General features: G+C 42.3%; 1 protein-coding gene across 2 annotated transcripts in view; it reads left to right on the forward strand.

Moving 5' to 3' along the window:
- EIF2B3 (eukaryotic translation initiation factor 2B subunit gamma) overlaps positions 1–26,524 on the forward strand; it is a 148,132-nt gene that overhangs the window by 78,756 nt on the left and 42,852 nt on the right. Inside the window, exon 6 of one of the 2 annotated variants that reach the window (XM_037998696.2) lies at positions 23,762–23,851. The exons of the other annotated variant lie outside the window; for it this stretch is intronic. Within the exon in view, the coding sequence (XP_037854624.1) occupies positions 23,762–23,851 (90 nt within the window). The remainder of the gene's footprint in view (positions 1–23,761; positions 23,852–26,524) is intronic. 2 annotated transcript variants of the gene reach the window in all.

Here is a 26,524-nt window from a genome sequence, read left to right on the forward strand (position 1 = left end):
CTATCTGTACAAGAATTTTTTTTTTTTTCCATTAAAACAGGCAACAGGGCCATCTAACTGGCAGGCTGTAGTTTGCTGACCCCACTCAGGTTCTTTTTTTTCTCCATAAAGAATATCTGTGATGGAGCCTTGTGAGCACAGCTTGTTTCTTACAGTGGTCAGGAAATAGCTAACTAGCTCTGGAATTCTGTGAAGAAAGAAGTAAGGGTTTTGTTTTGGATTTTTTTTTCCTAAATCCGTTTATCAAAATCAAAACGTAGGAAGCAGAGGGAGTTTTTTTGTAGTTCAGAAAAGCTCGCCACAAGATGCAATTAAACAATAAATATCTCTTAATGTATTAAAAAATATGATCTTATTTGTAGCTATTGGGTTGGTGCAAAAGTAGTTGTGGTTTTTGCCATTAAAAAAAAAAAAAAAAAAAGCGATTGCTTTTGCACCAAAGTAATATTTCTAAAATTATAAACTGCCACAGCTGGAAGTTCATTTAGTTAGTCCAGTCTTCTATATTTCAGGCAGTGATTCTGAAAGCGAGGAAGAAGGGGTTTTGTTCAATGTCATCTCTAGTTAGGGACAGAACTGGTCCTTATTCATGAGGACATTCTACTTTTCAGGCACACATCCTTCAAATCTGGTCAAACCACTGTTTCGGTATTTAAGGCAGAAGACTTTCTCCTTGAGGCAGGGGACTTTATCTCAAATAGCTCATCAGCCTTGGTGGAAGATAGAATTATGCATGTAAAAGGTTAACAAACAATAGCAAGGGATATCAGATACTGAACGGTTATGGCCAACAGACAGTATTCTAAGAATTCAAAGGAGGTATCTAATCCTAGGGGCTGAGGTGGTCAGGGAAACCGAATAGAATAATTCGGACTTGAAAGATTGATTTGGTCCAGATATGGAAAGGGACATGGAAGCTAGCTGAATCCTATATACAGAGAATGCCATGAGCAAAGGTGGGGAAGGAAAATTTGACCTGAATGGAAGGTTCATGTTGGGAAACTTGAGGAGATAAGGCTGAGATGTTAGGTTGGTCTAAAAATAGACGGCCTTGAATACCAGGGAATTATTAAAGACTTTTGAGGAAGGAAATGATTATTCAAATATAGGATTCTGAAAAAAAATAATCTGACAGAAGTGTGTAGGATAGATTTAAGGTATAAGACTTGAAAAGTATCACAGTGTTACATTGCTAAATTCAAGACTCTCAAGGAATTATGTCCTTTGGAATACAGAAAGGAAAATTAATTGTGATTAGCAATTATTATGTGAAATGAGGACCTGACTCACATGCATCCATCAAGCACTGATGTTTATGCTTTGTTCTGTATTAGAGATAGCAGCCTTAGACATTAAGTTCTTAAAAGCAAGAGTCATCTGTTTCTCTGGTTACAACTAAAGGGTTGGTGGAGGTTGTTTTCTGCTTTCTTTTTAACCTCTCTGGGAACTAGTTTATGGCTCCATACAATGGAGTGTTAGTAAATGCCTTAATTGTAATTACATTCGACAACAAGAGCAAGGCTTGGGCATGATGGCAGCAAAGAAGATGGACATAGTCAGAGGTGAGGTGATAATGAAAAGCAGGTGGATGTGTCTTTTTCCTTCATAGATGTCAAGCTCAGGGCCTTGACTAAGCACTGGAGTCACTGAGACCAGATAGATCTTCTGTCAGTTTCCTAAGACTAGGTTGCATTTTTATTTGTTGGCAGATTGTTTTCCTTGTTATTTTAATTTGTAATCCATACCCCAGTGATTCAGAATCTTTGGTGTGTAGTTATAAAAGGGTTGCTGGCTGGATAAATATGCATAAAAATGTTCTCTCATTCCTATGACCCTCTGGGGTGTTGTGCTCCTCCTGCCTCAGTGAGATGCTGGTTAAAAGCTAATTAGATTCAAATTTTCAAGCATTTTCTGATTATAAGAATACAGTACTTCCTGCTGTCTTTTATCTTTTTTAAAAAGCTGAATTTCTAAAGATGGAGGCTAGTTCCTAGTGGGCAAACACGTTATCATGGATAAGGCCTTTGTGTGTATAGGAAAATCAGAAACTTCTTGTAAAGTTTTTTTAACTTTTGTAAGTTGGGTTCAGTGTATACTGCTCAGGAGATGGGTGCGCCAAAATCTCACAAATTACCGCTGAATAACTTACTCATGCAACCAAATACCACCTCTTCCCCCAAAACCCATGAAAATTTTTTTTAAAAATTTTAAAAAAGAGAGGAAAGGACAATGATAGAATGTCATTGTCAGTTTTCTCTCTTTCTGAGAGAGAGGCTGGGTGTGGTGGCTCACACCTGTAATCCCAGCACTTTAGGAGACTGAGGTGGGAGGATTGCTTGAACCCAGAAGTTTCAGACCAGCCTCGGCAACATAGCAAGACCCATTTCTCTCTTAAAAAAATAGAAAGAAAGAAAGAAAAAAGCATTACTGGGGGGCAGGGAGGGATAAAATGTTTGCTTGATTTCAAAGACACTTGTCTTTGGTCAGATGCAGAGGCAGCCCCCACAGCAAGCTATTTAGTCATCAGTCAGTACTAGTAACTCTACTCCAAAGGGCCCAGATTCTTATGACCTCATTGGATTTAAACAAAGCACAACACCTTTCCTACATGTCTGATTGATGCCTTTCTGACTTGGAGAGGCATTACATGTAGTGGGAAACAATGTTACTGGTAGAAAGAGCTTGATATTGAAAATTCAAGTTCAGAGAATTTGCAATCTAGGCTGGAAACAAACCAGCTGTGTGACCTTGAGCAAATAACTTTATTTTTCTAAGCCTCAGTTTTCCCTAGCTGAAATTGGCTTAGTTGGTCTTTAAAGAAACCACCCCCCCCCCCCACCAGCTCTAAAATTCCTGCTTTATTTCTGACAGACATATGTTTTTAATAGTTCATTAAGTAAAAGATATTTGTGCCAAATATTTAATAAGAAAATCATGTAGCTTTTCCCCAATGTTACATTGTTTTCTTTTGAATAGTTGTCAAGTCTTTTTACTGGAAGAGTAATGAAAATATTAAAACAAGCTCCTAAAGGATATCTTTAAAATGGAATAAAATATTCACAAGGTCATCTTGGAAGGTTTAGACATTTATATCTAGGGAGTCAAGGACTTCAGTCAAGACCTCAAAGATCATGGCCAGATATGTATTTCTGGGACTACAGATGGTGAGAAATGGTTTAAACCCTTGATTATTTTCCCAATGGTGTGGAAGTCTTGAAATACTATTTATGTAAATTAGTACCTCCACTGCTACTAACCAGCCCTAATTCCCAAAATACATCTCTAATTTGCAGTTTGGGGTGGGGGCAAGTGTAGGTGGGGAAAGGGGCTTATGGAAATTAGGATCACAAACCTTTCCCAAGGTATCTTGTCCAGTGTATTCTTACTCTTCTGTACTTTTAATTTACTTCTATAAAATGATATGGCTATAAGAGAACCCATGTCAATATCTTTAAGTCTTTTCTTTGGAGCTGGCTATATAGACTTCAGAGAACAATCTTCCAATCTCCTGCCTGGGTGGGTAAAAGCTGTGCTGCCAATTCGTGATAATTTCAGGGCTCCTGAGATACAAATCAAGTTGCTTCTTAGCTTTCCTTATAGATGGTTTAGGATTCAGCTTTCTTGGATATGCTGAATCTGTTACCGCCACCATCCTTTGGTTTTCCAGCTTCCGAAATTTTGTCATCATCTCTTCTTGTGGTCTTTGTCCTTGTGGGTTTATGTCTTAAAAAAAAATTCTGTACTGACACTTCAATGAGTTTTCAGAAGGAGGATGGGTTAACACTTGTGTTTAATCTGCCATCTTTACTCAGAATCCTGTTTCCTTCATTTCAACCTCAAATCTTTCTAGTCCCTTACTACTACCACTCCTACCCTCTCTTTTTTCTCTCCCTCCCTCTCTCTCTCTCTCTCTCTCTTTTCTCCCCTCATTTCCTCCTTCATCCAATCTAGGTCCTGTGCCTTCAGGCATTTCTCTCCAAGTCCAAAGTCTTTAGGAGAAATATTATGTACGGATATAAATTGGCAGCACTATAAATTCATGGCTCCTATCTTAGCTGAACCCTCAGAATCACTCTGCATTGTTCCATTTGTCCTGGGCCAGCTTTTCACTCCTCTCAGAAGCTGTTCTCTGCCATCACCACTCTCCTGTCAAAACACGGGCCTGCTGATTTCCCCAGCTACCCCATCCATGACTTTGCCTTTATTCAGACCCACCTTCGATTCCTTTCCTCCAGCATTGGAAGAAGTTTGGGGCCAGTCCCTTCAATTTATGCCTTTTACCCCCTTTCTTCTGCCACTCCTGGAATCTTTTCTCCATTAGATTTTTCAACACTCTCCAGAATTTTCAACTTTGCTTTCTGCTGTCTCTTTACCCCAAACCTATAAATACATTGCTTATAGAATAAAGCACGAATTCCTAAAGCCCTCAGTTATCTAATCATGCTTACCCCTCCAGCCATATATCTCATCTTTCTCTACCACAACCCCATTCTCAACATTCTATCAGTAGCTATGGAAAATTGCTTATAGTTCTCTTAACTTCTGCATTCCTTTTAATGCCTCTGTCCTTTTACTTTTCACCATTCCTGGTAATCCTTCAGCCAAAGTTACTCTTCTCTCCCTGGCTAAGTACCCATTTTTCTTTCAAGACTCAGCTCAAGTATCATTTTTCTGTGAAGATTTTTCTAATCTTTCCTGTTATAGGCAGAACTGTCCTTCTTCCTTTGTGCTCCTCTATATCCTGAGGAAAGTTCTTCGGTAACATCTATAACCCTGTATTGCTCTGGAGTATAAGTTACATAAGGATAGTGGTTGTATATTGTCTTTGTAGACCTAAGGTCTAATACATGGCCTGACATATAGTAGAATCCTAGTAAATTTGTTGAAAGAGGACATTAATGGAGCCAGAGTATCATCTTGTGTTTGAATGTACTCTGGCAACAGAGTCTATGGGCAGAGATGAGGCTTCTTAACCTTGTGTATTGGAGAAAGGGCTGGAACAGCATCATTTGCACCACATTCTTTGGATCAAAGCAGTCACAAGCCCAGCCCAGAGTCATGAGATAACAAAATAGACTCTACCTCATGATTGGAGTAGCTGCAAAGTCACTTTACAAAAGGATACGGGTACAGAGAGGGGAATAATTGTGGTCATCTTTTTTTTTTTTTTTTTTGATATGGAGTTTTGCTCTTGTTGCCCAGGCTGGAGTGCAGTGGCACGATCTCGGCTCACCGCAACCTCCGCCTACCAGGTTCAAGCAATTCTGCTGCCTCAACCACCTGAGTAGCTGTCATGCGCCACCACGCCTGGCTAATTTTGTATTTTTAGTAGAGACAGGGTTTCTCCTTGTTGGTTAGGCTGGTCTCGAACTCCCAACCTCAGGTGATTCGCCCACCTCAGCCTCCCAAAGTGCTGGGATTACAGGTGTGAGCCACTGCGCCCAGCTATGACCATTTTTTAAACAATCTACTATAGTCCCAACTACCAAAGCATTTTTTGTTTGTTTTTGAGACGGAGCTTTGCTCTGCCGCCAGGCTGGAGTGCAATGGCGCGATCTTGGCTCACTGCCACCTCCAACTTCCTGATTCAAGCGATTCTCCTGCCTCAGCCTCCCAAGTAGTTGGGATTACAGGCATGCCCCACCACGCCCAGCTAGTTTTTGTATTTTTAGTAGAGACAGGGTTTCACCATGTTGGCCAGGATGGTCTCCATCTCCTGGCCTCGTGATCCGCCCACCTTGGCCTCCCAAAGTGCTGGGATTACAGGCATGAACCACCGCGCCCAGCTACTACCAAAGCATTTTATTAGGGAATGACACGATCAAATTTGGCTTCGAAAGATAACTCTGGATGCAATATGGAGAAGGGATTGGAGTTGGGTAAGAGAGGATGCAGAGAGACCAAGTAAAGGAGGGTATTATAGTAATCCAGGTAAGAAGTAATGGTATTTGAACTAGGGTATTGACAGTAGAGTTGGAGAAAAGTAGATAAATTAGAGAAGGATTTAGCAGGTAAAATCTGAGGACTTGGTGTTTGAACCTTGGGGTTGAGAAGTGGAGTGGTGTCAAAAAAGACTCACATTTCAGGTTTGAGCAGCAGGATAGTAATGAGATAGGGAGCACTGGGTTTGTAGCAGGGAAATCCAAAGTTCATTTGGGGATCCAGGTAAACAGGAGGAAGTCATGTATAGACTCAGTGCTCAGAGGATAGGACTATGCTTCAGATATAAATTTGTAAGCATTAATATATAGATGTCAACTTAGTGTCTTATACATACCTGGTACTTAGGAGAAAGTTACTTACCCAGCTGTTGAACCTCAAGGGTGGGGAATGTCTGAGCTAGGTTGTTTTATAATATCTTTCATCCCAGGCATGGTGTCTCATGCCTGTAATCCCAGCACTTTGGGAGGCTGAGGTGGGTGGATCACCTGAGGTCAGGAGTTCAAGACCAGCCTGACCAACATAATGAAACCCTGTCTCTACTAAATATAAGAAATGAGCCGGGTGTGGTGGCGCATGCCTGTAATCTCAGCTACTTGGGAGGCTGAGGCAGGAGAATCGCTTGAACCTGAGAGGCAGAGGTTGCAGTGAGCCGAGATCGTGCCACTGCCCTCCAGCCTGGGCAACAAGAGTAAAACTCCATCTCAAATATATATGATATATATATATTTAAATTTAGTATAACTCTAGCCATGCAGAAGCTGAAACAAAGCTTTGAGGCATGAACTCTTGAGTGATCCTTCACTGAACCTTTGCCATGACCATCTCCTACACAACCAGCTTAGAACCAGGCCTGAAGACAGTAGGAATATTGCTTAGTGTACTTGGGAGAATTCTGGTCAAGGCTGTCACAAGGCCAGCCTAGATTCATGAGATGAGAAAACAGACTTTACCTCATGATGAGCATGACCTGCTGAAATGTCATATTGGCTAGACCAGTGAGACTAGAGTGGAGTGCAAATGAATGTGTCAGTTTTCACCCAGTGTTGTATGGGCCAGGCAGCTTTGAGGGATAACTTGAGAGACATAACACTCTTGGTCTTATCTTTGAGTAGAAGCTTCTTGTCAGTGGTGCTGTGTAGAGTGCTTTCTTGAGCACCTCTTGGGGAGTGAGAGACTTCTAGATCTCAGCAGGTTCTGGCACGCTGAGTTGAGATGGGTGAGGGTGAACAGCAGTGTGATTCTGCCTAGGAAGGCTTTGCCAATTCCTGTGTTACTTATTAGACATGTGGCTCTCATTAGTCTGTGTGATGGTTAGTTTTATGTATCAATTTTGCTAGTCTGTAGTATCCATTTGTTCCGCCAAACACTAATCTAGGTGTTGTTATGAAGGTATTTTTGTATGTAATTAATATCAACAATCCCTTGATTTTAAGTAAGAGAGATTATCTTGGCTACTCTGGGTGGGCCTCATCCAATTAGTTGATAGGCCTTTAAATCTAATCAAATCAGAGAACTAATTCCAAATAACACAGAACAAGTTCAGCAAACCCATCTTCAAGATTCTGGTGTTTTTGTTTTTTTTTTTTTTTTCCCCCAGGACCACTTCTAGTAGCAATTTTTATATCAGAGAAACAGAAATGCTGTGAGTCATAGAAAATAAAGAATTTATTACACAATTAATGGAAGCTCATAGAGTAGTATATGTATGCTGTTGTTTCCGTGTCTAGTGTTGAGCCTGAAATCACTATCAGTCAGCTGGGCCATCAGTCAGAAAGGAAAGCTGAATGTGGACAAGAACAAGAACAAACCCACAAGGTCACCTAAAAACTGGACCCGGAACAGCACTTGGAACTCTTAAGAATCCTTCCACTGTTGGCAGTCTCTGCTGCTTTGAGTCCAGGGTTTTCACCTCAACACAACTGCTTTTTTTTGGAGAGGGCCCGAGCACCTCAGGGCTATGGTGAGATAGCCTACCCTGCTGAACAGGCAGACGTCTAGTTTGATAACTCCATATGCACTCCTAACAATCAAGAATCTGTTATTCCTACCACTTACAGTGCGACCAAGATCAGGCGTTGGGATGGTATGGCTAGTGCCTTCCTATATAGCAAATACCAGATAGCCACACCACAGGTGCTTGCCCCAGCATCTCTTGTTAAAATTAAAGGTAGCTAGTAAGTAGTAGCCATAGGTCATTCCCTTTTCCCTAGTTCTCAGCATACTTAATTATTTCAAGCATATCTTGGTCTCTAGTTTCTTCTAAATTGCAGTGATTAGGAAGTAGTGAATTAGCTCTGATTCTTTTAGTGGGAGAGAAGACGCTTCTTTGTTGGAACATGTTTAAGATTGCCAAATCTGGCTTGGCGCAGTGGCTCACGCCTGTAATCCCAGCACTTTGGGAGGCCGAGGTGGGCAGATCACAAGGTCAGGAGATCGAGACCATCCTGGCTAACATGGTGAAACCCCGTCTCTACTAAAAATACAAAAAAATTAGCCGGGTGTGGGGGCGGGCGCCTGTAGTCCCAGCTACTCAGAAGGCTGAGGCAGGAGAATGGCGTGAACCCAGGAGGCAGAGCTTGCAGTGAGCCACCATCGTGCCACTGCACTCCAGCCTGGGCGACAGAACAAGACTCCATCTCAATTTAAAAAAAGAAAAAAAAAAAGATTGCCAAATAAAGTAGAAGGTGATTATCTGAAGATCTTCAAATAGAGGAGTTATGTTGTTGCATTGAACACTGCAAGATAGTTAAGTTACTGTAGGAAGCTTTTATCCTCATCCGAATTGTTGTCTCTAGTTTCAAGCTCCAGTTCCACTGGCATCTGAATTCAGAAGCCGTCCATGACACTTCCTTTCCTGTTAACATTCATATTTATGCAAAGAGAAGCCTGTGATAAAATTAAGTTTCTCTTGTATTTGACATTTTTTTGTGCAACTGGGTTTTCTTCATTCTGTTCTCACCCAATACCATTCTCTGGTCCCCAGACTTTGAACTTAGCTTGGTTTGGAAAAAGTCATTCTGTGCAGCCATATAAGCTGGCAGGACACACTCAGTTTTTGGGTTTTTGGTGTTTTTTTTTCCTTTTTTTTTTTTTTTTTTTGAGACAGAGTCTGCTCTGTCTCCCAGGCTGGAGTGCAGTGGCATAATCTTAGCTCACTGCAACCTCCACCTCCCGGGTTCAAGTGAGTCTCCTGCCCCGGCCTCCTGAATAGCTGAGATTACAGGTGCGTGCCTCCACACCTGGCTAATTTTTTGTAGTTTTAGTAGAGATGGGGTTTTGCCATGTTGGGAGGCTGGTCTCAAACTCCTGACCTCAGATGATCCATCCACCTCGGCCTCCCAAAGTGCTAGGATTATGGCATGAGCCATTACACCTAGCCGACACACTCAGTTTAAATTAATGATGGCTTTCCTTCCTCACTGAGTCACTGTGGACTATATCAACATGCACACCATTTCTCGCACTAGGCTAGAAATTCTTACGGTCTCATTCACAGCAGTGCCGAAAATCTAAATGTGTTCGCACAGGGTGTCTAGATGAATTTCAGTTTTTAAACATGCAGCTACTATAAACTTCTTTGCCTGTCAGCTCTTTTCTACCCACCCTTCTAGGAACTAAGCATTGTACAATGAGCATATTGGGGAATAGAACTCCCAGTTGGCTTCTGCTGTACTTATGCAGTGAGCAGGATAAAAACAACTCAGTTCCTCCCACACACATGATGATGCTGGGAACGGGGAAGAAGGGAGCAGACCTCAAGAACATTTGGCATTGCCCTGAGCCTGGGGACCTTTGTAGATTTGAAGGGAATAAGGATCTGAAAATCCCTGGAGATCTTTTGGGGGAAAATTAAAGATCTTCTTGTTAACTAAAGACGTTTTTTTAGAGTCACTAAGAGCTTTGGACATTTGAAGTACTAATTTTGTCTTTCATGGACATATTTCCTTCTTTCAAGGCTACCTTTCTGAACTGCTTTTTTTATTCCCTAGCTCTATAGTTCACAGATGTTTTGTACAGTGTTCATGGTATATACATCTTTGTGTTCAGTTTTCTTTAAATTAAAGCAAATCTCAGAAGAGTTCAAAGTATGCAGTCCTGCATGATCTCATAGGCCAGTGGCTGTGTGTTAGTCTTTCTTACAGCTTCCCTAGAAATCCTAAAGCTTTGTCCCTGACATACAGTGTGTTGTTAATATTTGGAACAAACTTGGGTAAATAAATATTGAAACACAGGTACAGCTTGGTTCTTGAACTCCTTGAAATTTAAAAGTAATCTGCCCAAAGCAGGCAGCTGCTTCTTTGGGATCTATGTTATGTTATGTTATGTTATGTTATGTTATGTTATGTTATGTTATGTTATTTTAGAGAGGGTCTCTTTTCTGTTGCCCAAGCTGGAGTGCAGTGGCACATTCATGCCTCACAGCAGCCTCGAGCTCCTGGGCTCAAACAGTCCTCCCACCTTAGACGCCAAAGTAGCTGGGACCTCAGGCACATGCCACCATGCCTGGCTAATTTTTATTTCTTTATTTTTTGTGGAGACGAGGTCTCCTTATATTGCCCAGGCTGGTCTTGAACTCCTGAGCTTGAGCAGTCCTCCCACATTGGCTTCCCAAAGTGTTGAGATTACATGCATGAGCCACTGTGCCCAACTGGGAACATTTCTTTTTTTCTTTCTTTCTTTCTTTTTTTAAAAATTATTTTGAGATAGGGTCTTGCTTAGTCACTCAGGTGCTGTGGTGCAGTAGTGCAATCATAGCTCACTGCAGCCTCGACTTCCTGGGCCCAAGTGATCTAAGAGGGCAGCTCTCACAGATCTATAGGATTATCACAAACCCTATTAGAATCTCAGTTGGATTTTTTTGCTGAAATTGACAAGCTCATCTTAAAAGTTATATGGAAATACAAAGAACACAGAATATCCAGAACAATGTTGAAAAACAACAAAAAAGTTGAAGAATTTATACTTCCCAAGCTCAAAACTTACTATAAAGCTATGGTAGTCAAGACAAGTATGATGTCAAGGCCGGGCGCGATGGCTCATGCCTATAATCCCAGCACTTTGGGAGGCCGAGGCGGGTGGATCACGAGGTCAGGAGATCGAGACCATCCTGGCTAACATGGTGAAACCCCGTCTCTACTAAAAATACAAAAAAATTAGCTGGGTGTGGTGGCAGGTGCCTGTAGTCCCAGCTACTCGGGAGGCTGAGGCAGGAGAATGGTGTGAACCCGGGAGGCGGAGCTTGCAGTGAGCCAAGATTGCGCCACTGCACTCCAGCCTGGGCGACAGAGCGAGACTCTGTCTGAAAAAAAAATTTTTTTTAAAAGACAAGTATGGTACTGGCATAAGGACAGACATACAGATCTGTGGAACAGAACTAAGAGTCCAAAAATAAACCCTTAGGTTTATGGTCATTGATTTTCACCTGAGATCTCCAGGCAACTCAACAGGAAAAGGATAGATTTTTACACAAATTGTGCTAAAGCAGTTTGATCCTTACTTGGATTACAGACCTAACATGAGAGCTAAAACTGTAAGAGCTTTATAAATTTTATTTCTTAAAAATTAAAGATTTTGAACCCCAAAGACACCATTAAGAAAATGAGGGTCAGGTACAGTGGCTCATGCAGGTAATCACAGCATTTTGGGAGGCCAAACCAAGTGGATCGCTTGAACCAGGAGTTCAAGACCAGCCTGGAGAACATGGCAAAACACGTCTCTACAAAGAAAACGCAAAAATTAGCCAGGTGTGGTGTCATACACCTATAGTCCCAGCTACTCAGGAGGCTGAGGAGGGAGGATCACCTGAGCTCAGGGAGGTTGAGGGGGCAGTAAGCTGTGATCACGCCACAGCACTCCAGCCTGGATGACAGAATGAGACCCTGTCTCAAGAAGAAAAAAAAAGAGGCCAGGCCCAGTGTCTCATGCCTGTAATCCCAGCGCTTTGGGAATCTGAGGCAGGAGGATCATTTGGAGCTGGGAGTTTGAGAAAAGCCTGGGCAACAAAGTGAGACCCTATCTCTATAAAAAATCTTAAAGGGGCCAGGCGCAGTGGCTCACACCTGTAATCCTAGCACTGTGGGAGGCCAAGGCGGGTGGATCACCTGAGGTCAGGAGTTTGAGACCAGCCTGGCCAACGTGGCGAAACCCCATCTCTACTGAAAATACAAAAATAAGTCGGTTGTGGTGGTGTACGCCTGTAATCTCAGCTCCTCAGGAGGCTGAGGCGGGAGAATTGCTTAAACCTGGGAGGCGGGGGTTGCAGTGAGCTGAGATCACACCATTGCACTCCAGCGTGGGCAACAAGAGTGAAACTGCATCTCAAAAAAAAATTTTTTTTTTAATTAGCCAGACGTGGCATAAGCCTGTAGTCCCACCTCCTTGGGAAACTGAGGCATTAGGATCAGTTGAGCCCAGGAGTTCTAGGCTGCAGTTTTGATCATGTCTGGGTGATGGAGCAAGACCCTATCTCTGAGAAAAGAAAGAAAATAAGGAAATGAAAAGATAAGAACTCTTCCAACTCAAAAAAATCACTAACAACCTAATTTCAAAATAGGCAAAAGACTTGAATGAACATTTCACCTAAGAAGATACACAAATGGCTGACAAGCACATGAAAAGATCCTCAACATCATGTCATAGGGAAATGCAAACCAAAACCTTGATGATACCACTTCACACCCAATAGAATGGCTACAGTTTTTTTTTAAGTGACAGAAAAAGCAAATCTATAAATCTATAGAGACAGGAGGCAGTTTAGTGATTGCCTGAGATGTGGTAAGAAAGGGGATTGGTTTATTATTATTATTATTATTATTATTTCAACTGTTACTTAGATGTGCAAGTATGTTACATGGTATATTGTGTGATGGTGAGATTTGGGTGTGATTGAACCCATCACCCAGGTAGTGAGCGTAGAACAAAACAGGTGTTTTTTCAACTCTTGCTGTCCTCCCTCGCCTGCATTATGTATCCTCGATGTCTATTGTTCCTTTTTTTTTTTTTTTTTTGAGATGATTCTCACTCTGTTGCCCAGACTGGAGTCCACTGGCATGATATCAGCTAACAGCAGCCTCCACCTCCCGGGTGCAAGCAATTCTCCTGCCTCAACCTCCTGAGTAGCTGGGATGACAGGTATCTGCCAGCACGCCTGGCTAATTTTTGTATTTTTAATAGAGATGGGGTTTCACTACGTTGGCCAGGCTGGTCTCAAACTCCTAACCTCAAGTGATCCACACGCCTTGGCCTCCCAAAGTGCTGGGATTACAAGCGTGAGCCACTGCGCCCAGCCTATTGTTCCCATCTTAATGTCTATGTGTATCCAGTGTTTAGCTCCCACTTATAAGTGAGACCATGTGATACCTGGTTTTCTGTTTCTACATTACTTTGCTTAGGATAATGGCCTCCAGCTACATCCATGTTGCTGCAAGGGACATGATTTTGTTCTTTTTCTATAGCTACATAGTATTTCATGATACATATTGCACTACATTTTCTTTATCCAGTCCACTGTTGATGGGCACCTAGGTTGAATCCATGTCTTTGCTATTGTGACTAGTACTGTGATGAACATACAAGGGCACTTGTCTTTTTGGTAGAACAATGTCTTTTCCTTTGGATATATGCCCAGTAATGAATTGCTGAGTTGAATGGTAGTTCTAATTTTAGTTCTTTGAAATATCTCCAAACTGCTTTCCATAGTAGCTGAACTGGTTTACGTTCCCACCAACAGTGTATAAACATTTCTTTTTCTCCACAGTTTCACTAGCATCTGTTGTTGTTGTTGTTTGACTTTTTAATAGTAGCCATTCTGACTGGCATGAGGTGGTATCTCATTGTGGCTTTGATTTGTATTTCTCTGATGATTAGTGATATTGAGGACAGACATACAGATCTATGGAACAGAACTAAGAGTCCACCTCATTTTTTCATGTTTGTTGTCTGCCTGTATGTCTTCTTTTGAGAAGTGTCTGTTCATGTCCTTTGCCCACTTTTTAATGGGCTTGTTTTCTGCTTGTTGATTTAAGTTCCTTATAGATGCTGAATATTACACCTTTGTCAGTTGCATAGTTCGAGAATATTTCCTCCCATTCTGTGGGTTGTCTGTTTACTCTGTTGCTAGTTTCTTTTGCTGTGCAGAAGGTCTTTAATGAGGTGGAAAGAGGAATGTTTGATTATAAACAGTCACGTGATATCGTTTGAGTAAAGTAAATGTTCTGTAACTGGATTGTAGTGATAGTTTTATAGCTCTGTACATTTTCTAAAAATCATTAAATTGTATGTCTAAAACAGGTGAATTTTATGGTATGTAAATTATACTTCCATAAAGCTGTTTTTGTTTTGTTTTGTTTTGTTTTGTTTTGTTTAAGACATAGGCTGGGTGCAGTGGTTCATGCCCATAATCCCAGCACTTTGTGAGGCCAAGGTAGGAGTATCGCTTGAGGCTGGGAGCTCAAGATTAGCCTGGACAACATGGTGAAGCCCCATACAAAAATACAAAATTAGCCAAGTGTGGCAGCTTGCACCTATGGTCCTAGCTACTTGGGAGGCTGAGGTAGGGGGATTGCTTGAACTGAAGAGTTGGAAGCTGCAGTAAGCTAAGATAGTGCCACTGCATTCCAGCCTGGGTGACAGAGTAAGATCCCAGCACTAAATAAATAAATAAGTAAATAAATAAAGCTAAAAGACACTAAAATAAAGCAATCAGCCAAATTCAGAACATGAATGTTCTATAAGACAGGTGACCCAATCTAACAGATTAATGGCTTCATAGGGAAATAAGAAAGGGAAATTTTTTTTTTTTTTAAGAGTCAAGGTCTCAGCCAGGCATGGTGGCCCATGCCTGTCATCCTAACATTTTGGAAGGCCAAGACAGGAGGATCCCTTGAGCCCAGGAGTTCAAGACCAGCCTGGACAACATAGTGAGACCCTGTCTACAAATAATCTGAAAAGTTAACTGGGCATGGTGACGCGTGCCTGTAGTCCTAGCTACTCAGAAGGTTGAGGCAGGAGAATAGCTTGAGCTGAGGAGTTCAAGGCTACAGTGAGCTGTGATTGCCCCACTCCACTCCAGCCTGGGCGACAGAGCAAGACCCTGTCTCTCTCTCTCTCTCTCTCTCTCTCTCTCACTCACACACACACACACACACAGAGAGAGAGAGAGAGAGAGAGAGAGAGAGAGAGAGAGAGACAGGCCGGCCCAGACTAGCCTCCCCCGTAACTGGAACTACAGGCATGCACCACCTCACCCAGCTGGAATTTTCAAAAATGAAATAAGCAAATGTGGCCAGGCACGGTGGCTCATGCCTGTAATCCCAGCACTTTGGGAGGTTGAGGCAGGCGGATCACTTGAGGCCAGGAGTTCAAGACCAGCATGGCCAGTATGGTAATACCCCATCCCTACCAAAAATACAAAAATTAGCCAGGTGTAGTGGTGCATGCCTGTAACCCCAGCTACTCTGGAGGCTGAGGTAGGAGAATCACTTGAACCTGGGAGGCAGAGGTTGCAGTGAGCCAAGATCACGCCACTGGGTCACAGAGCAAGATTCCATCTCAAAAAAATAAAATAAGCAAATGTAATGTGAGAACTTTAATGGATCTCAAATCAGATAAACCAGATGGAAAAAGACAAATCAATACAGATAGGATACTAGATGACATTATTAAATCATTGATAATGACATCAAAATTATATTGTAAAGTTCTTAGCAATTAGAAATATATACTACACATACTGAAATATTTATAGGTAAAATGATACAATATCTGGCATTTGCTTTAAAATACTGTATAGTTTGCCAGGATTGCCATAACAAAGTACATAAATTGGGTGACTTAGAACAGCAGAAATTTATTGTCTTACAGTTCTGGAGGGCAGAAGTCCAAATTCCAAGGTGTCAGCAGGTGGTTCCTTCTGAGGGTGGTAAGGGAGAATCTGTTCATGCCTCTCTTCTATCTTCTAGTAGCCTCAGGCATCTTTGGCTTATAGATGACATTCTCCCCATATGTCTACCTCGTCTTCCCTCTACATGTCTGTCTCTGTGTCCAAATTTCCCTTTCTATAAGGACACTACCTATATTGGATTGATGGCCCCCCCCCAAAAAAAAAAAAAAGACTTCATCTTAACTCAATCATCTGCAAAGACTCCGTTTCCAAATATAATCACATTTACAGGTACTGGAGGGTTACGACTTCAATATCTTTTGTAGAGAACACAATTCAGGCCGGGCGCGGTGGCTCAAGCCTGTAATCCCAGCACTTTGGGAGGCCGAGGCGGGTGGATCACGAGGTCAGGAGATCGAGACCATCCTGGCTAACATGGTGAAACCCCGTCTCTACTAAAAATACAAAAAAAACTAGCCGGGCGTGGTGGCGGGCGCCTGTAGTCCCAGCTACTCGGAGGCTGAGGCGGGAGAATGGCGTGAACCCGGGAGGCGGAGCTTGCAGTGAGCCGAGATCGCGCCACTGCACTCCAGCCTGGGCGACACAGCGAGACTCCGTCTAAAAAAAAAAAAAAAAAAAAAAAAAAAGAGAACACAATTCAACTCATGAGAAGTACTATAGCAAAAATAAAAATAAAAAAGATTGGCAAAATGTTGAAAATTATTTAACCTGATTGATGGATATATAGAATTTATCCTGGATTTTATGTATATTCGAAATTTTATTTCCTTAAAAAAATTTTTTAAGAAGTGTATGTGTCAAGCAGAGACTTGAATAAATATTTGTACACCCATGTTCATAGCATTACTCACAATGGCCAAAAGGTGGAAGAAACCCAAATGTTCATCAACAGATGAATGGATAAACAAAATGTGGTATATACATACTAGGGAATGTATTCAGCCTTAAAAAGGAAGGAAATTTTGACACATGTTGCAACACAGATAAACCTTGACAACATTATGCTAAATGAAATTAGCCAGTCAAAAAAGGATAAATATTGTGTGATTCCTCCTTTTTGAGAAAGAGTCTCACTCTGTCGCCCAGGCTGGAGTACAGTGGTACAATCTCAGCTCCCTGCAACCTCCGCCTCCCAAGTTCAAGCGATTTTCCTACCTCAGCCTCATGAGTAGCTGGGATTACACGCATGCGCCACCATACCTGGCTAATTTTTGTGTTTTTAGTAGAGACGGGGTTTCACCACGTTGGCCAGCCTGGTCTCGAACTCCCGACCTCAGATGATCTATCTGCCTCGGCCTCCCAAAGTGCTGGGATTACAGGTGTGAACAACTGCATCTAGGTTGGTTTTTTTTTTTTTTTTTTTTAAGACAGTCTCACTTGTTGCCCAGGCTGGAGTGTGGTGGCAAACTCTCAACTCACTGCAACCTCCACCTCCTGGGTTCAAGCAGTCCTCCCACCTCAGCCCTACGAGTAGCTGGGACTACAAGCATATGCCACCACACTCGGCTATTTTTTGTATTTTCAGTAGAGACAGGGTTTCAACATATTGGCCAGGCTGGTCTCAAACTCCTGACCTCAAGTGATCTGCCCGCCCCAGCCTCCCAAAGTGCTGGGATTACAGGTGTGAGCCATCATACCCAGTCTGCAGTGGTAGATTCATAGGAGTGTTTAATTCCAAAAATCATTTTTCAGAAGTAATTTCATCTTCCCTATTACAATTACACTGCATTATAGTGCTGCATTATGTACTTTTTTTTCCTCTTCTTTTGAGACAGGGTCTCCCTCTGGCGCCCAGACTGGAGTGTAGTGGCGCAGTCATGGCTCACTGCAGCCTCGACCTCCCAGGCTCAAGTGATCCTCCTGCCTCAGCCTCCCATGTAGTTGGAACCACAAGTGTACACTACCACACCCAGCTAATTTTTAAATTTTTAGTAGAGACAGGGCCTTTCTATGTTGCCCAGGTGGTCTTGAACTCCTAAGCCAAAGCATTCTTCCTGCCTTGGCTTCCCACAGTGCTTAGATTATAGGTGAGGGCTACCATGCCTGGCCTACTTTTAAAAAAAAAAAAAACAACAAGATCTCACTGTGTTGGCTGGCCTCAAACTCCCAAGCTCAAGTGATCTTCCCACCCCCAGCCTGCCAAGTGGCTGGGACTGTAGGTGCAATGCCAAGGCACCTGGCTAGAAAGGATAACTTTTGAACAAAGGAAGATAATAAAATCACAAGTACAGGCCGGGCGCGGTGGCTCACCCCTGTAATCTCAGCACTTTGAGAGGCCAAGGCGGGCAGATTGCGAGGTCAGGAGATCAAGACCATCCTGGCTAACATGGTGAAACCCTATCGCTACTAAAATTACAAAATATTAGCCAGGAGTGGTAGCAGACGCCTGTAGTCCCAGCAACTTGGGAGGCTGAGGCAGGAGAATGTCGTGAACGCGGGAGGCAGAGCTTGCAGTGAGCTGAGATGGCGCCACTGCACTCCAGCATGGGTGACAGAGTGAGACTCTGTCTCAAAAAAAAAGAAAAAGAATTTGGAGAGAATTTTGGATAAGGTGAAATTGACAGCAGAAATTCTGAGTTCAGCCAGGTGCAGTGGCTCATACCTGTCATCCCAGCACTTTGGGAAGCCCAAGCGGTCGATCACCTGGGGTCAGGAGTTGGAGACCAGCCCGGCCAACATGGCAAAACCCCGTCTGTACTAAAAATAAAATAATAAAAAATAAATTAGCCAACCATGGTGGCACGCAACTGTAATCCCAACACTTTGGGAGGCCGAGGCAGGCAGATCACTTGAGGTCAGGAGTTCGAGACCAGCCTGGCCAACATGGTGAAACCCAGTCTCTACTAAAAATACAAAAGAAATTAGCTGGGTATGGTGGTGGGCACCTGTAATCCCAGCTACTTGGGGGCCGAGGCAGGAGAATCACTTGAACCTGGGAGGCGGAGGTTGCAGTGAGCTGAGATCACACCACTGTATTCCAGCCTGGGCGACAGAGCAAGACTCCATCTCAAAAAATAAATAAAACCATCAGATCTTGTGAGCATTCACTCACTATCATGACAACAGCATGGTGGGAAAACGCCCCCATGATCCAATCACTTCCCTCCCTCCACACGTGGGGATTATAGTTCAAGATGAGATTTGCATGGGGACACAGAGCCAAACCATGTCACACACAAATACACACACACACACATACAGTAACACTTTTAGAATTGTGCTCAGGCCAGGCGCAGTGGCTCACGCCTGTAATCCCTGCACTCTGAGAGGCTGAAATGGATGGATCACCTGAGGTCAGAAGTTCAAGACCAGCCTGGCCAACATGGTGAAACCCCGTCTCTACTGAAAATACAAAAATTAGCCAGCGTGGTGGTGTATGCCTGTAATCCCAGCTACTCGGGAGGCTGAGGCAGGAGAATTGCTTGAACCCGGGAGGCGGAGGTTTCAGTGAGCCGAGATCATGCTACTGTACTCCAGCCTGTGCAATGGAATGAGACTCCATCTCAAAAAGAAAAAGTTAAAAATAAAAATCATTTTTTTAATTTAAAGAGTTAGGTGAAGAGAAGAAAAAATGTGTGGTTCTTCAGAGGTCTTATAGACTTTACAGGCGTGAGCCACTGCACCCGGCCATGTTTTCTTTTTTAAAACACAAAATTGGCCAGGCGCGGTGGCTCATGCCTGTAATCCCAGCACTTTGGGAGGCCGAGGCGGACGGATCATGAAGGTTAAATTTTTATATAATTTCTCATTTTTATTTATTCATCGAAAGGATTCCGATAAATTTTTTATTGCAATGGACTTTTTAAAATTGCAGTGGACTTTTTTTTTTTTTTTTTTTTTTTTTTTTTTGAGACGGAGTCTCGCTCTGTCGCCCAGGTTGGAGTGCTGTGGCCGGATCTCAGCTCACTGCAAGCTCCGCCTCCCGGGTTCCCGCCATTCTCCTGCCTCAGCCTCCCGAGTAGCTGGGACTACAGGCGCCCGCCACCTCGCCCGGCTAGTTTTTTGTATTTTTTAGTAGAGACGGGGTTTCACCGTGTTAGCCAGGATGGTCTCGATCTCCTGACCTTGTGATCCACCCGTCTCGGCCTCCCAAAGTGCTGGGATTACAGGCTTGAGCCACCGCGCCCGGCCATGACTTATTTTTTTTTAAGACGAGTTCTTGTTCTGTCACCAGGCTGGAGTGCAGTGGCACGATCTCGGCTCACTGCAACCTCCAGCTCCCGGTTTAAGTGATTTGCAATGGACTTTTTCTATTGTTGGCAAATGATAGTCTTTTGTTTTGTTTTTTGTTTTGTTTTGAGACAGGGTCTTACTTTGTTGTCCTCCAGGCTGGAGTGCAGTGGCATGATCATGGCTCACCACAGCTTCAATCTCCCAGGCTCAAACAATCTTCCTGCTTCAGCCTGCTTAGTAGCTGGGACTACAGGTGCATGTCATGCTACCACACCTGGCTATTTGTATTTTTTATAGAGATTGGGTTTCACCATGTTGCTCAGGCTGGTCTTGAACTCCTGAGCTCAAGCGATCCTTCTGCCTCGGCCTCCCAAAGTGTTGGGATTACAGGCGTGAGCCACTGCACCCGGCCACATTTTCTTTTTTAAAACATAAAATTGGCCAGGCGCAGTGGCTCACGCCTGTAATCCCAGCACTTTGGGAGGCCGAGGCGGGTGGATCATGAGGTCAGGAGATTGAGACCATCCTGGCTAACATGGTGAAACCCCAACTACTAAAAAAAAAATACAAAAAATTAGCTGGGCCTGGTGACTGGCGCCTGTAGTCCCAGCTACTCGGTAGGCTGAGGCAGGAGAATGGTGTGAACCCCGGAGGCAGAGCTTGTAGTGAGCTGAGATCATGCCACTGTACTCCATCTGGGAAACAGAGCGAGACTCTGTCTCAAAAAAACAAACAAACAAACAAAAACAACTATTTATAAATGTCTTATTCACTTCCATTTATTGATTTCTTTCTGTATTATATATAGACTCAAAACATCATCCTGGCCCAGAGCCATAAGCCAGTTATTCACATTTCGTTGGTACCTCTTTGAGGTTTTTGGTTTTGTTTTAAAATACCAATCTTTAATTCTAATATAATTCTAAAAACAATAAAATGAAATAAGGCAACCTCCTTTTTGGCAACTTAAATGTCATTAATGTCTCAGTGCCAAGATTTATATTCACTACACATTTAACCTGAAAGGAAAAAAAAAATTCCAAATCATCCATTTCTGTTCCTGCATCATATTCCAGCTTGGTAGCTAGTTACATCTCTATCCTTAAGTATATCAGTTACATTTTTGGAACATTTTGTCTTATAAAAAATGGAAGAACGAGAGTTTTTTAAAACTGAAAAAGCATTTATAAAATATCATAGAGATTTTATGCCATATATACTAGGGATTGATAACAGTTTAGAAGATACTTATTCAGACTTTTAAGTTATTTGTATCCTGGCTCGATCAGTACAAGTTGACTCAACTATAAACATTAGAGTAGTGCATCTACCCCAGAAGGTAGTTGTGAAGATTAAATAATATGGAGTGTATGAATGATGAAAGGAATTTATAAACCGAGGGAGTGAACAGGAGATTGCAACTCTTTAAATTGGTTAGATGAAAAGAAAGAAATATTAAGATGTGGAGTTCAAGTGAAACACTGGTACCACAAATCGTATTTGCTACAGTCACACCCACATTTGCTACAATCTATTCCTTGAGGACTTTCGTAGAACTTGAGAATTTCAGAAAGTTAAACCATGAAAGTACCTTTTACTTTCTTCTTCTTCTTCATTGTGTACATTAATTAGCTTGTGTATGGTATGGGTGTAGGATTCCCAAGTCTCTGACTCTTCTATTGCACTTTTCCCAAAAGAATAGAAGCCCAGAATGGTACACCATGACTTATTGGATAAATTGCTTCTGGGGTATCTAGATCCCATGATGATAATTTTCCTTAAAACTATATAAGGCAGCCAGGTGTGGTGACTCATACCTGTAATCCCAGCACTTTGGGAGGCCAAGGCAGGGGGATTGCTTGAGCTCAGGAGTCCAAGACCAGCCTGAGCAACATAGTGAGATCTTGTCTCTACTAAAAATTAAAAAAAAAAAAAATTAGCCAGGTATATTGGTGCATGCCTGCAGTCCCAGCTACAGGAGGCTGAGGCAGGAGGATCACTTGAGCCCAGGAGATAGAGGCTACAGTGAGCAATGATTGCACCACTGCACTCTAGCCTAGACAAGCGGCTGTCTCCAGCCACAGCAAGACCCTGTCTCTAAAAATAAAAATAAAAACCTACAAGGCAGTCAAAGCAAAGCAACACAGAGTTAGAAGAAAAACGACAACCAGGCATCTATGACTGGAATCTTTTTTTTTTTTTTAACCATACTCCCCTTCTCTTCTCTAACTACTCTGTCTAGGCTAGAGTGCAGTGGTGCAATCATTGCTCACTGTAGCCTCTATCTCCTGGGCTCAAGTGTTTATTTTTATTAAATAAAGTGACCCCAGACATTACAAGCGTGGCATTTTTTACACCTAGGCAGATGCCTTAATTGGACCTAATTTATTCATTTATTTGTTTATTCAACAACTATTTATTGGACATTTAGTCTGTGTCAGGCATAATGCTAAGTGCTAAGGATGTGAAGATAAATCTGTGCTCTACTGAAATTCAGTCTAGTGGGAGAGAGAGAAAGTAAATAGTCTGTTTCTTTACTGTATGTTAAGTTATCCAATCGAGGTAGATACCAAGTGTTGAGGGAGCACAGACTTCACTGTTGTCAGTGAAGGATTCCTAGAGGAAGTGTATCCTGGGGTGAGTCCTGAGAAATAAGTAGGAGTAGGAAGTTAGGATTGTTCATATAATTTTACTCCATCTTCTGCGAAGATGGAGAATACATACCAAATCATGGAGGCAAAAGAAAGCATGGCTAAGGTATGGTCTGGGGAAAGTAGGATAATTAGGGTAATAAGCAGGAAAATGTTTGGTACAAGAATTGCGTATAAGAATTTATAATAGAGGCCAGGTGCAGTGGCTCACATCTGTGAATCTCACCACTCTGGGAGGCTGAGGTGGGTGGATCACTTGAGACCAGGAGTTCAAGACCAGCCTGGCCAACACAGTGAAACCCCATCTCTACTAAAATACAAAAATTAACTGGGCATGGTGGTGCACAACTATAGTTTCAGCTACTTGGTAGGCTGAGGCACAAGAATTACTTGAACCTGGGAGACAGAGGTTGCAGTGAGCCGAGATAACACCACTGAACTCCAGCCTGGGCAACAGAGCAAGACTGTCTCAAAAAAAAAAATGTTAATGATCGAATAGAAGAAGGTAGATTATCATGATATAATGTCTCACCAGATTTCTTTTTTTTTTTTTTTTTTTTTGAGACAGAGTCTCGCTCTGCCACCCAGGCTGGAGTACAGTGGCCGAATCTCAGCTCACTGCAAGCTCCGCCTCCCGGGTTTACGCCATTCTCCTGCCTCAGCCTCCCGAGTAGCTGGGACTACAGGCGCCCGCCACCTCGCCCAGCTAGTTTTTTTTTTGTATTTTTAGTAGAGACGAGGTTTCACCGTGTTAGCCAGGATGGTCTCCATCTCCTGACCTCGTGATCTGCCCATCTCGGCCTCCCAAAGTGCTGGGATTACAGGCTTGAGCCACCGCGCCCGGCCTCCAGATTTCTTTAGAATCCTGAAAGCCTCAGAAAGTATGCCATAGGGTTTCTAGGGAAAAGACCTTTTTATGTGGTAGAATCGGGGCTGGGGTGCACTGTCCTGTTCTCCCCAGAAAGAGGTGTAGGCAGCATGGCTGTGACCCTCATAAACTTACCAGTGCCTACTACCTAATAATAGAATGGAGACCATGTTACCTGATTGTGAGCCTCTTGTTTCTTCTTCTTCTTCTTCTTTTTTTTGGCAGGTACCCTAGAATACGTTTCCACACGGATCTTGTGGATGCCCACCTCTACTGTTTAAAAAAATACGTTGTGGATTTCCTAATGGAAAATGGGTAAGAAAAAGGGTGGTAGAGTCAAACCTACAGTGCTTAACTAGCTACTTTGTGAATTCCTTAAGTTTTAAACCTTCATAATTTAGATAACCAGTTTCTAAAAATAGCACAATAGCACAGTTCTCATTTTTGTTTTATAAATGAAATTATGTCATCAACATAGTGTTGTTTTATCTGTACCACAGAGTCCCCTGCTTGTATTTTTGCAGCGTGTGTTATAATACGTCAACAAAATATTTTGTAACACTTGTAGTAACCCATGGTGCCTCTTTCTGCCCAGTTCAGGCTCTTCTTCCCTCCTTCAACAGCATCGAGCTCCACAGCCCTTATGCTATTTGTCTCTAATTACATGTTCTTCTTCTAGGCAGTTACCCTGTAGATGGGCCCTCTTAGCAAAGGGCTAGAGACTTAACCACAGAAGAGAAAAAGGAGAGCAAGTTTCCCCCCAATTTTAGAAAAGAAGTCCACTTCAATGAGTGCAGAGAAACAAAATTTGGCACGCTTTCTGATTTTTTTTTTTTTTTTTTAAGAACAAAATTGTAGGACTTAAATAGTTTCCAGAGATTGTGTTTGGCAGATCACTGGACTTGAGTTTTCAAAGAGAAAACCCCTTTTGCAGTTGATCTCAAGGATTTTTTATAAGAAAAGCAGCTATAGTCCTCAAAGGAACAGGTGGGAAAAGATTTAATAACTGCATGGTTAAGAATAGGAGCAGCTAGCTTCCCTTGATGACTGCTGGATAAGTTTGGAAAGTTTACCAGTGCTATTCAAGGCAGAAACTTATCTAGGTGAACAGATACCACAGTAGGAAGAGGTATCTCAGACCATCTGCAGAAAAGAATTTGAGAACCTGAGTTTAAATGGTAGCTCTGCCTTTGGCTGATGGACTTGGGTATACATCGGAATATTAAGAGGAAGAAGGATTGTTCCCCTGCCCAGTATGATCTTTCTTGCAGTGTCCTACCCCTCACCCCCCGCAGCACTTGCTAAGTTCCTATGGGGAGGCCCATGTAGAGCCAATGGTAAAACAAATCATTTGGACTTTTAGAAAGCTTTCCCGAGGATTGTTATATCTCTGTTTCCCCTACCAAGGACACTGTTGCCCTGCTCCCTTCTGACCTCTGAAAAATGTTTTCATTCCATCAACACAAACTTATTAAGCACTCATTATGAGGCAGGCATTTTGCTAAATCAACCATGGGATCAATGATAAATAAACAGATATGGCCTTGCCCTCATAGAAATTACAGCCTGAGCTCCATGGTGGAACATGGAGACCTTGCTTTTTAGATAGCAGGGTAACTTGTTGCCAAGATTTAGAGGGTGATCCAAGACCGTTTCTCAGTGACCAGTCTGGGCTGTTTGTATTCCAAAAATGAAATTAACTCTTGGCCATTGAAGAGTTTATTTTTCACTCTCAAATAAAAATGAAGCCATACGAAATGAGCCTAGGCCTTGATGGGCAGAGGGGACACAACTGTGTTAGAAAGGATGACTTTTTAAAAAATGATTTACTATGGAAAATTTCACATAAATGCAAAAGTAAAGAAAATAATGAACTCCCATGTATCCATCACACAGTTTCAACAATTATCAACTCATTGTCAATTTTGTTTTATATATGCCACCATTTCTCTCCCCCATTACCCTAAATTGTTTTAAAGCAAGGCATTTTGATATAATTTCACCTGTAAATATTTTGATATAATTTCATCTGTAAATATATTTCAGCATGTATAGTTAAAATATAAGGACCTTTCCAGGATAAAGATGATATTTAAAATAGATATACATTTTATGTATACATATATATATAGAGAGAGAGAGAGAGAGGCTTTTTTTTTTTTTTAATAAATACCTTAATATCATTATCACACCTACAAAAAACTGACAGTGTTTTCTTAATACTATCAAAGAGGATTGTGGCTTTCAGTGTCTGTATATGCAGGCAGTTTTACAGCAAACCTAGTCATCTCATCCTGGTTGTTATGGCTTATTTGTAGCTCATTTGGCCACTACCAGTTAGTTATTCCCACACCTGGCAAGTGTAGTGCAATGGTGTGTGTACCTTGAGGACAAGCCTGAAGTTGGTGATATGGCTATAGGTCCTGGCCAGAAGCTCTGCCAAATGGGACTTTCCCAGAATCTGCTGCAGTAGAGAATGATACAGAGCCTCAGCACATACTGTTTCTCCACCTCCAGATCTGTCTGGGAGACCCTTATCTCTTTCCTCCTCACATCTACCTTCACCTCTCAGAATTGCTGCAATCAAAGAGCATATACTGAAAATTGATATATTTCAATATATTGGAAAAAGTAAAAAGGCACAGCAGGGCAAATTGGTATGTTACTTGAGGGAGAGTCTTTGTTCCTGGCTGGAATAGTGAAGGTCTTTGAAAAGTTGTGGGAGATGGGATTGAATTGGTTGATGGTAGGTAGCAGCATGCAGAAGGTCTTGAAAGCTGAGCAGGGAGTTACAAATCTTTAAAAAGAATAGTCTTATAGGAAATAAGCAATGATGCAACCTGGCAAGTGAACATAAACCATTCTGCATGGGAAAGAGATTTCTTCAAGATGAGTAGGAGGCATTTATAATCATCTGGTCATCAAATGATGACTCCTTTTAATGGAAAGAGTAAACCTAGGAGACCCAGCTTCAAGAAGGGACTGCTA

This window comes from Chlorocebus sabaeus, chromosome 20 (genome assembly GCF_047675955.1).
Source record: "Chlorocebus sabaeus isolate Y175 chromosome 20, mChlSab1.0.hap1, whole genome shotgun sequence".
Taxonomy (NCBI): domain Eukaryota; kingdom Metazoa; phylum Chordata; class Mammalia; order Primates; family Cercopithecidae; genus Chlorocebus; species Chlorocebus sabaeus.